Source organism: Solanum lycopersicum, chromosome 7, assembly GCF_036512215.1.
Source record: "Solanum lycopersicum chromosome 7, SLM_r2.1".
Taxonomy (NCBI): Eukaryota; Viridiplantae; Streptophyta; class Magnoliopsida; order Solanales; family Solanaceae; genus Solanum; species Solanum lycopersicum.
Window position 1 is genome coordinate 37,535,779 of NC_090806.1, and position 11,740 is coordinate 37,547,518.

An 11,740-nucleotide genomic window follows, 5' to 3' on the forward strand; every position below is an offset into this window, starting at 1 on the left:
GCGATGATCCACGATAACATGGACCACTCAAGGTTAATGGTGCATATCCAGCAGGTAGAGGACAACAGGAAGAGGAGAGGGGTTCATCATGATAGGAGGCCTAATCCTCATGATCAGTCAGGTCCTAGCATTGGGGGCAACAGGAATAACTTTGGCGTCTGTGAGAAGCCTTGAATATAAAAAGGGCAACAAATTCAGGAAACTCTAACTTTCAGAGGAGTACAACACCTAGAAGAGGCAGATCCGAGCCCAAAAAGCACAATGGAGGTAAGATGCAGTGTCCCAGAAAGGATTGTGCTAAGTGTTGTCATGCTCATAGTGGAGAGTGTAGACAGGGCACTAATGCCTTCTTAGGTTGCGGTAAGAGCGCGCACATGGCTAAGGACCACCCACAGAAAAGAGGTTAGGATGGAGGTAATGCTCAGCCTAGGCCTAATCCGTAGGATGTAGCAGCAGCCGAGCCTCCTAGGAGGAAAACGTTATTCGCCCTTAAGGGAAGGGAGGAGCAGGAGAAGTCTGCTGATGTGGTCACAGGTATGTTGAAAGTATTCTCTACTTCAGTTTATGCTTTACTTGATCCATGGTCTACGTTTTCCTTTGTAACTCTTTTGCTTGCTCTCACTTTTGAGATATTGCCTAATGTTCTGCATGATCTATTTGGTTAGTACACCTTTAGGAGAAAATGTAAGAACTGATAGAGTATACAAGGATTGTCCAATAGATGTATGTGGTAAGACTATGTGTGCGGACTTGGTTGAGTTACCAATGCATGATTATTATGTTATTCTTGGCATAGACTGGATGCATAGTTGTTATGCTTCTATGGTTTATCGTGGTAAGTTTTTGAGATTTTGTTTCCCTAATGAATAAGAACTAGTCTGGGAGGGGTACAACTCGAGTCATCCTAATCCCTTGATTTCGAACCTTAAGGCCAATAACATGAAGTCCAAGGGGTTATTGTGTCATATTATGAAAGGCAATGATTTAGATCATGACATTCCTTCCATAGACTCAGTGCCTGTAGTTAATGAGTTCCAAGATGTATTTCCTGATGATTTGCCTTGAGTTCCTCCCACTCGAGAGATTGACTTTGGTATCGACTTAGAACCTGATACTAAACCAATTTCAATTCCTCCTTACAGAATGTCTCCAGCAGAACTCAAGGACTTGAAGTTGCAGTTAAAAGATCTCGTTGATAAGGGTTTCACTGAGCCGAGCATATCCCCTTGGGGTGATCTAGTGTTGTTTGTGAAAAAGAATAATGAAACCCTAAGAATGTTTATCAATTATCGGCATGTCAATCAAGTTACTCTCAAGAATAAGTATCCACTTCCCATAATAGATGACTTGTTTGACCAACTACAAGGGTCTAGTTTTTTTCTCAAAGATTGATCTTCGTTCAGGGTATCATCAGCTCTGGGTTAGGGATGGAGATATCGCAAAGATAACCCTTTATACCTGTTATGGTCATTATAAGTTCCTAGTTATGTCATTTGGTCTCACGAATGCACCTGCAGCCTTTATGGATCTAATGAAAAGAGTTTTCCGTGAATACCTTGACTCCTACGTCATAGTATTCATTGATGAAGTTCTCATCTACTATAATACCAAGGAAGAGAATGAACAACATTTGAGACTAACCTTGCAAGTACTTTGACAACATCAGTTGCATGCCAAATTCAGCTCGTGTGAATTTTGTCTTAGATCAGTGACCTTCCTGGGTCATGCTTTGTCCGAAAAAGGTGTGGAGGTAGATCCCAGGAATACTGAGGTTGTTATGAACTGGCCAAAACCTCTTACTCCCACATATATTTGTAGCTTCTTGGGATTCGCTTGTTATTATCACAGGTTCATTGAGGGTTTCTTGCTTCCTGACTCACAGCTTTGACGAAGAAGAAAATCAAGTTTGAATGGGTGGAGACTTGTGAGAAGAGTTTCCAGGAGCTCAAGGACAGACTCACTTCAGCCCAGGTGCTTACTTTGCCTGAGTGTGGCACGAATTACATTGTTCATTGTGATGCATATAGGGTTAGTTTGGGTTTTGTTCTTATGTAGGGTGATAAGGTGATAACTTATGTGTCTAGACAACTCAAGGTTCATGCAATAAATTATCCCACTAATGACTTGGAGTTGGCAGCCGTGGTGTTTGTATTAAAATTGTGGAGGCACTACTTGTATGGAGTGCATGTGGATGTATTCACAGACCACAAAAGTCTCCAGTACGTGTTCACACAGAGCGAGTTGATTTTACGTCAATGAAGATGGTTGGAGCTGTTGATGGACTATGACATGAATGTCCACTACCATCCATGTAAGGCATTATATCTTATGCTTTGAGCAGGATGAGCATGGGAAGTATAGCCCACGTTGAGGACGGGAAGAAGGAGTTGGTGAAAGATGTACACAGACTGGCCAAACTAGGTGTGCGGTTATATGACTCTACTAGTGGGTGTGTTTCAGTCCGTCCTAGTTTTGAATCATCCTTAGTAGTTGAAGTCAAGAAGGGTCAGCATCTTGATCCTGTGTTGATGGAGCTGAAGGATTCAGTGTCGGTTAAGATTAATGAGTCTTTTGCTTTAGGAGGTGACAATATACTAAGGTACAGGACAGGTTGTGTGTACCAGATGTGGATGATTTACCGACCAGGATCATTTCAGAGGCCCATGGTTTCAGATATTCCATACATCCAGGTTCCACCAAGATGTATCCTGATCTTAAATAGATCTATTAGTGGGATGGCATAAAGAAGGACAGTGAAGATTATGTGGCCAAGTGTCTTAATTGTCAATAGGTTAAGGCAGAACATCTTAAGCTTTGCGATCTTACTCATATTATTATGGTTCCGACTTGGAAATGGGAGGCCATTAATATGGATTTGGTTGTTGGTCTTCCGAAGAGTAGGAGACATCATGACTCCATATGGGTTATTGTGGACAAGATGACGAAGTTTGCTCACTTTATCCTTGTGAAGTCAAATTACAGAGCCGAAGATTATGTGAAACTCTACATTTATGAGATTGTGAGATTGCATGGGATTCTTTTGTCTATCATTTTTTATAGAGGATCTCAGTTCACTTTACATGGAGATTCTTCCAGAAGAGGTTAGGCACAGAGATGAAGCTTAGTATTGCTTTTTATCCTCATACTGATGGGAAGGTAGAGCCCACCATTCGGACATTGTTGGACATGTTAAGGGTGTGTGTGATTGACTTCAAGGGTAGTTGGGACGACCATCTGTCTTTGATAGAATTCTTGTATCATAACGCTATCACTCCACCATTTGGATGGCACCCTTTTAGGCACTACATAGTAGGAGATATATTTCTCCAGTTGGGTGGTTCGAGGTTGGAGAGTAATCCATTTTGGGTCCATAGATCATTCATGAGGACATAGAGAAGGTCAGAGTGATTAGGGATATGTTATATACTACTTACACTTGGCAGAAGTCTTATCCATACAACAGAAAAAGTCCCTTAGAGTTTGATGTTGGTGACCAGATGTATTTGAAGATATCACTATGACGGAGGTGATGAGGTTTGTCAAGAAAGGGATGTTGAGTCTGAAGCATGTTGGGCCATATGAGATCCTACAGTGTGTGGGTGAGGTTGCCTATGAGTTGGCATTTCCTGCCGAGCTAGCTTTTGTTCATCAAGTCTTTCATGTCTCTATGTTTAATAAGTGCCCATGTGATCTAACATCGATTCTACCTGTTGAATGTTTAAGGGTTGACGAAGATTTGTTTTATGAGGAGGTACCTGTTGAGATATTAGACAGACAGGTCAAGCGGATGAGCAACAAACATATTGCCACAGTGAAGGTATTGTGGATAAATCATCTTGTTGAGGGTGCTACGTGGGAGCCCGAGGCCGAAATGAGATCCCGCTATCCTCATCTTTTCAGCCTTGAGATTAGACATTCTATTCCTAAGTCTAAATTTACTTATCTCTCCATTATTTATTATTATTGCTTGGTTGTAAATAGTATTTATGTTATGTTTTAACTGGCATTACGCTAGAGAATAAGTAGTGTCATTCGGGGAAGAATGTTTCTAAGGGGGCATAATGTAACAACCCTAAAAATGGATATTTTAAGTAATGCTTAATGTGTCTAGAATGCTACGATTATATTGGGTTCACACAGTGATGCGCGTCGAACGACACCTCTAAACCCTTACGATAGCCAAGACAACTAACATGGGGAGTTAGTTGATCTAGGAAAGGTTGGGTATAGCCATGTAGGGCTCCCGAATATGAAGATTTACTCGGATAAGTCTTTATCGGACTTAAAAAGGGAAAATCTTAAGTTTGGAGGGTCTAGGAGTAAAATGGTCTTTTTCCAGGATAAGGGTAGTATCGTAATTATCATAAATGTGTTATTAATTATTTAATTAATAAAGTTGAGGGGCATGGGAGAGAGGGCAGAAAATTGGCTCTTAGAGTGAAGTCTTGCTCCACCCGGATTCAAACCTAGGTGGAAGCGATGATTTAAATTGTTTTTTTTTATTTAAGTGGTTAAATTAATGTAATTGATTAATATTTATTATATATTGGATTATATAAAATAAAAGGGAAATCAGATTTTTACCATTCAATAAAACCTTATTTGACTAAGTCCTAAACTAGACTCCTAAGCTTAAGAAAACTCTCATCTCTCACGCTCATCAATCTCTCACGTCTCTATCATTCTCTTTCACATTCTCTATGCCAGAAAAATGTACAAGAACAGAAAATTTACCAATGTTCTTCAAACTTGAAGAACTCACAACGAAAAATAAAATAAAACATTAAGCAAAATACGTTAGGCAAAGGTAGGGTTTTCCGTCGAAAGTTTGGTGTTGAAACATGGTTTTGGACGTGAGTGTTGGAGAAGGTTTAGGCAGCAACTTCAAGGTTCGAACGTCATAAAAGGAATGGGTTCTCTTCTCTCTTGGTCCCTTTCCCAAGAGACCCCTTAAGGTTCAGCATATTCTAATCCGAAAACTAGGATTGTTCACCGTTGTATGTCCCTGTCACTAGCTACCATTGATTTGTAGGTTGGGTATGTTTTCTGGTAGATATTATGCATGAATATGTGTTTCGAATCGTATGAATGACAATCTATATTTTTTGAATATATGACTTACGTGCGTTTGGGTGTATTTCCATGACTATTGGTAACGGATTAGGAGTTGAAATTGCATGTTAGTTCTTTATATTTTATGTACAAATGTTTATGTAAATAGTAATGTTCATATGAACTGTAATGTCGCTGAATTGAGTGAGAAACTCTTGGCTAAACGAATGCATGAAAATTCACCTAAAACGTTATAAATGAACCATGAAATTTCCCTAAGAACTAATGTGTAACTTGATGAAAAAGATTTTGAAAAAATAAAAAATTTCCAGCCATAAGTTGATGAATTTCGGTTAAGTTAAAATGCTTTAAAATATTATGAAAAATGAAGAAAAATAAGTGAGAACAATGAGGGTCGAACCCGTGATCTCACCATGTTAAAAACCATGAAAATAAGTGAGCTAAAAGTATTGTGGTGACGGGGATTTGAATGGTGGTCTTGGTTGGAAAATGTAACCATGAAAATAATAAATGAGAGGAGTAGTATTCGTACCCAAAACCTCTCAGACACACTAAAGGAAATTAAAAGAAAATAAATTTTGAGGCGTATGGGAATCAAACCTACAACCTCTAGGCTGATTAAGGGATTAAAGAGAAAAATAGAGTGAGGATGTGGGAATTCAAACCCACACCCTCATGGTCAACTCAAAAAAGTCAAGGAAAAAGAAATTAAAATAAAAGGGGTTGTGATATGATTATTGTATGATTGAAAGTAGTTTCTTATGATTACAGTAAATTGTTAAGTGAAATATTTACTCACTTGTATGTGGTTTCTAAAGGATAGTTCTCACTCATGAATTTCTATAAGCTATTATGATAATATGTTCACATAGGGTCTAGAAGAGACTAATGTGATCTTATATGATGAGTATGATGATTACTAAAGGGAATAGATGCTTAGCACCAAAAGGTCATGTATATGAGATGGAGCTCTCATGTTTAGTAAGTCCGGCCTCCCACATGGGTTTCCTCACGTTAGTAAGTCCTGATTCCGTTGTTATGTTTTATCTCATAATATGGAAACCTCCATGTCTACTAAGTCAAGGTTTCTAGCAATAATCTCCTTGACCCTTAATTATGTGCCCACATAGGACTCTATCTTAGTGTATCCACTAATATAGCTTCATATGAATGGTTACACCATAGGCAAGTGGTAACCTTTTCTTTTCGGTGTGGAAGTAGAACACCGGACCATTTAGCTCACATAGTCTCATGTAAGTTATTGCACTTATCTCCCTAATGTAAAAGTATATGAATTATTTAAGTATGTAAACTCCTATTAGAGTTGTCTTAAAGGTTATCGCATAGTGTGAGGGAGGGTATGGGACTTCTCTTACTTATTGCACATATGGGATCCTAAGGGATGGTTCTAGTGTTGTTCTCTTATGATTATGATTATTATTATCATAATGTTGATAAGCTATGAGTAGTATTGATGTGTTAAGAATGGTATGGAAATATTAGGATATGTTGTAAGTATGAAGTGAGTTGCTTAACGTGATACTTAGCTTGGGATAGTGTTATGGAGCTTTAGTACATGTGATTTGTACTAACCCATATTATCTCCCTTTTTCCCGAACATTTTAGGTTTAGGCCATTTAGTAGATTCATGGCTAATGGAGAAGAAGACTTGGATCTTTCTTAAGTCAATTGGTGAGTCTCTTGAGTTCCGCGGATAGAGCCACCCATCAAGTCTTATTAGTTTTTTCTATGTTTTGAGACAATTATTTCATTCTCATGTTGAGACTTCCTTGTAGCCTATATGGGCATATTGTAACAGACTAAGGGCTATGCCCAAACTATTGTGATTCACTATTTAGATGGTTAAATGTGAGACAGATTATTAGACTATATTGTTGTTAAATGTTAAATGAGAAACCTATGTAAGAGTTATAAGTGAGGGGTCTATGTATACTCCATATACACTATGCGAGAAGTCTAAGTATACGTCGTTATACATAAAAGTTTTAATTTTTCCATATTTTATTTACCTACAATGTGCTATGACGAATGTCAAGGACTTGTATAAGTGCTCTTAGAGGAAAAATATGTCGGTTAGGCATAGGGGGTACTTTGGGTAGTAAAAAACTTGGTAGCAGAGCATTAGATTGAGTAATCTTAGGGTTGATGTATCATTAGACCACGTCTATATAGGGTCTTATTCATAATTGTTAATCACACCACACTTATGAATAAGAGAGTATATGATGCATAGGAACTTTCAATGTATTGTAATTCCTTAGTCGTGCCTAAGAGTGTTCGCTCTATTTAGTCCAATACTTCTAATCTCTTTCTTGTGCTTATTGCTAATGCATACAATAAGGAAAAATGCTTGAAGGGAAGAAGAGGAGAATTTGAATGAGGTGGTTCTCTCTCAATCTCCTCAAAACCCTCAAGTTCCTATTGAAGAAGGGGTTGAATCTAACATTGAGATAAGATTGGACATTCATAGATTGACTCAAGTGTTGGTTACCCAAGTTTCTATGGATGCAAGGGTTAAAGTGAACCCAAATACTAATTCTAAGGTTATAGAGGACATAAAAGAGTTATTTCCAAGGATGAATCCCCTTACTTTTTATAATTCTTTATAATTCTAAGGTTAAAGAGGACCCAAAAGAGTTCATTGATGAAGTGTCCAATGTTATTGATGTTATGGGTGTTTCTTCTTAAGAAAAGGCAGAACTAGCCACCTACCAACTCAAAGATGTGGCTCAAATATGGTATGAGAAATGAAAGGATGTGAGGCCGGTTATAGAAGGTCAAATTACTTAGGGATCTTTCAAGACGACATTTCTTGTAGGTTCTTTCCCTTGGAATTAAGGGAGAGAAAAATCCAAGAATTTATCAACATTCGGAAAAGGGGTATGATCGTAAAGGAGTATAGTCCAAGTTCACTCAAATATGAAAACATGATCCTACTATGTTTGCAGATTCAAGAGCTAATATGAACAAATTTGTCATGGGGATATCTAATGTTGTTGTTTATTAGAATAGGTCGACTATGTCAAAATCTAGCATGGACATCTTTCGTCTCATGGTTCATGCCGAACAAATTGAGGAGCAAACGCTTAAGCAAGTTCGTAGAGAGTTGAAGAAGGTAAGAACCGAATATGGGAATTCTTCCAAGACTAAATTTGAGGTTCAAGACTAACCAATGTTAAAAAAAAGGTTTTCCAATCAAGAACTTCCTAATGCCCCAAGGGTCAACAAGAGTAAGGTGTTTACTCCTAAGCCCCAAGAGGGGAAAGGTGATGGTTCTTATGTTGAGAAGCCTCTTTGTTCAAAAGGTGGTACAAAACATTATGGTAAGTTCCTAGTTATCACGGGTAATTGCTATGGTGAAAAGAGATTTCCTATGATGAAAGCTCAAGGAAGGGAAAATACTCAAGTTCAAGCAAGTGCCCCAAATGTGGATGATCCTAAGACGAATTGCTTTTATGCTCTCCAATCTTGAGGTTATCAAGAGATATTATTGGATGTGGTCACCAATTATGTTATAATTATTTTCCATTGATGTATACGCTTTGTTGGATCCGGGAGCTATATTGTCATTTGTGACTCGTCTTGTAGCCATGAAATTTGAAATACTACCTGACATATTAGACAAATCTTTTTTTGGTTTCTACCCTAGTGGGTGACTCTTTGGTGTCTAAAAGAGTCTATAAAAGTTGTCTTATTTCTGTTCCCAACAGAATTACATTACTTGACTTGATAAAACATTATATACTAGATTTTGATGTCATATTGGGAATGGATTGGTTGCATGCTTTCTTTGCCTCTATTGATTGTAGGACAAGGATAGTAAAATTCCAATTTCCAAATGAACACATTTTTTAGTGGAAGGGAGGTGACTCAAATTCTAGGGGAAAGATCATTTCATGTCTAAAATCTTGAAAATTTATTGTAAAGGGTTGTCTCTAATACATAGTAAAAGTTAGGGATCTGGAATCAGAGGTCCGTCCAATAGAGTCAGTCACCGTAGTAAGGGAATTTTTGGAGGTCTTTCCGGATGACCTTCCCAAAATTCCTCCTGAACGAGACACTGACTCCGGTATAGATTTATTGCCAGATACACAAACTATTTCAATCCCTCCTTATCGGTTGGCCCCAGCCAAGTTCAAGGAGCTAAAGGCTCAACTCAAAGTTTTATTATATAAGGGCTTTATTCAACCGACCATATCTCCATGGGGTTCTCCGGTATTATTTGTAAATTAGGATGGGTCATTGAGAATGTGCATCGACTATCGTTAATTCTACAAAGTTACTATAAAGAATAATTTCCCGCTCCCTAGAATTAATGACTTGTTCAATCAACTCCAAGGAGCGAGTTATTTTTCAAAGATTGACTTGAGGTCGGGTTATCATCAACTTAGAGTGAGGGAAGTTGATATTCTGAAAATGGCATTTCGAACAATACATGGTCACTTTGAATTTCTAGTGATGTCATTTGGTCTAGCTAATATCCCAACGGCTTTCATTGACCTTACGAATCGAGTTTTTTAGAAAGTATCTTGACTCGTTTGTGATTTTCTTTATTGATGATATATTGATATACTCGAGGAGTGAGGATCCTCATATGAGTTATTTGAGGACAGTTTTGCAAGTTCTCAAGGATAACCAACTTTTTGCTAAATTTAGTAAATGTGAATTTTGGTTGAGGTCGGTGGCATTTCTTGGACACAATGTCTCTAATTAAGAGGTAAAGGTTGATCCGAGGAAGATGGAAGTGGTCAAGAATTGACCAAGATTTTTGAATCCTATCTACACCAAAAATTTTCTAGGATTGGACTTGACTCAAAAGAAATCCAGGTTCGAATGGTGGGAAGCATGTGAAGAGAGTTTCCAATTATTGAAAGATCGACTCACCTCCACTCTAGTATTGACTTTACCAAAAGGTACCGATGGGTTTGTGATTTATTGTGATGCCTCCCGAATGTGTCTAGGATGTGTGCTTATGAAACATGGCAAGATAATAGTGTATGCCTCTAACAAATGCAAGCCTCATGAGAAGAATTATCAAACTCATGACCTTGAACTTGCGGCCGTGGTTTTTGCATGAAAAATTTGGAGACATTATCTCTATGGGTACATGTTAATGTATTCACCGATCATAAGAGTTTACAATATGGGTTTACCCGAAAAGATTTGAACCTACGTCCAAGAAGACGGCTAGAAATTTTAAAGGATTATGACATACGTGTCCTTTACTTTCCCATAAAAGGTAATGTGGTCGTGGATGCCTTGAGTAGAGTGTCCTTGGGTAGTATGACTCACGTGGTTGATCATAAGAAATACTTAGTAAAAGATGTTCATAGCTTGGCTCATTTGGGTGTCCGACTAGAAGACTCTCCAAAGGGTGGTTTAATGGTTTTCCACAACTCCAAGTCAGCTTTAGTTGATGAGGTGAAATCGAAGCAGCACCTTGATCCTCGATTGATGGAATTGAAGGAAATGGTCCTTAGTAAATCTAATGAGTCCTTCTCTCAAGGAGAAGATGAGGTGCTTAGGCACCAAGGAAGATTGTGTGTATTGGATGTGGATGGATTGAGGGAATTGATCATGGGAGAGGCTCATGGATCCTGATATTCCATTCACCCGGGAGCCACAAATATGTACCACGATTTATGAGAAACTTATTGGTGGGATTGTATGAAAAGGGTCATAGCGGATTTTTTTGCTAAGTGTATGAATCGCCAACAAGGAAAAGCGGAACACCAACGGACGGGTGGCTTAACTCAAAATATAAATATTCCCACATGGAAGTCGAAGAATATTTACATGGACTTCATAGTTGGGTTGTCTCATACCCAAAGGCAACACGACTCGATATGGTACATTGTGGATAGATTGACCAAGTCGACACATTTTCTTCCCGTCAAAGTCACTTATTAGGCGGAAGATTATGTGAAATTGTACCTCAAATAAATAGTGAAGTTACATGGATCCCCTTTATCCATCATTTCTGATAGAGGCACTCAATTTACCTTTCATTTTTTGAAAGCATTCCAAAGTGGGATTGGTACGAAGGTGAAACTTAGTACCACTTTTCATCCCAAGAAGGATGTTAAAGTGGAATGCACTATTCATACCTTGTAAGATATGTTGATGGCATGCGCTATCAACTTCAAAGGTAATTAGGATGACCACCTACCTTTGATAGAATTCTCCTACAACAATATCTACCATTCGACTATATATGGCACCCTTCGAGGCACTTTATGGGAGGAGGTGTAGATCCCCGGATGGGTGATATGAGGTAGTTGAGTATGCTCTACTTGATTCCCACAAAAGAGTCTTGATCATAAAAACTCTACTTAGACTTGGGTTGACTTGGTTCATCTGACCTAGGCCTCTTTCCATCCCTATTCATCTTCTTAAGCTTGGAATCCTCGATTTGTTGAGGATACACCATGAGCCTAGAGATAATTATATCATTGTGGAGCATTACCATACGACACTCTTTTTCCACCAAGTTAGACACTTCCTTCACGAACTTATTCATTCGAGACCTAGAGTTGGCTACCAAGGTTGGGGCATACATAGAGAATTGGGTGAACTTAAGAGAATATTCTTTCACACTTATTCCCCCTTGACGAATGTTCATGAATTCCACCAACTTTCTCTCTGT

The 11,740-nt window shown here is 38.4% G+C and overlaps 1 protein-coding gene across 1 annotated transcript; it reads left to right on the forward strand.

The window, feature by feature from the left end:
* The first annotated feature begins 261 nt into the window (after positions 1 to 261).
* Positions 262 to 3,106, forward strand: LOC138337415 (uncharacterized). Its single transcript, XM_069287324.1, has 6 exons — positions 262 to 267; positions 444 to 534; positions 1,883 to 1,971; positions 2,056 to 2,144; positions 2,342 to 2,690; positions 2,792 to 3,106. The coding sequence occupies exons 1-6, from the start codon at positions 262 to 264 to the stop codon at positions 3,104 to 3,106; spliced, it is 939 nt and encodes a 312-aa protein (XP_069143425.1).
* The last annotated feature ends 8,634 nt before the right edge of the window (positions 3,107 to 11,740 follow it).

Bases quoted from the DNA above. Each gene is read 5' to 3' on its own strand.
- LOC138337415 (XM_069287324.1), top strand. The intron at 1,972-2,055 runs GTGCTTACTTTG...GTTCTTATGTAG, and splicing joins ACAGACTCACTTCAGCCCAG to GGTGATAAGGTGATAACTTA. The intron at 2,691-2,791 runs GTTCCACCAAGA...AATTGTCAATAG, and splicing joins CAGATATTCCATACATCCAG to GTTAAGGCAGAACATCTTAA.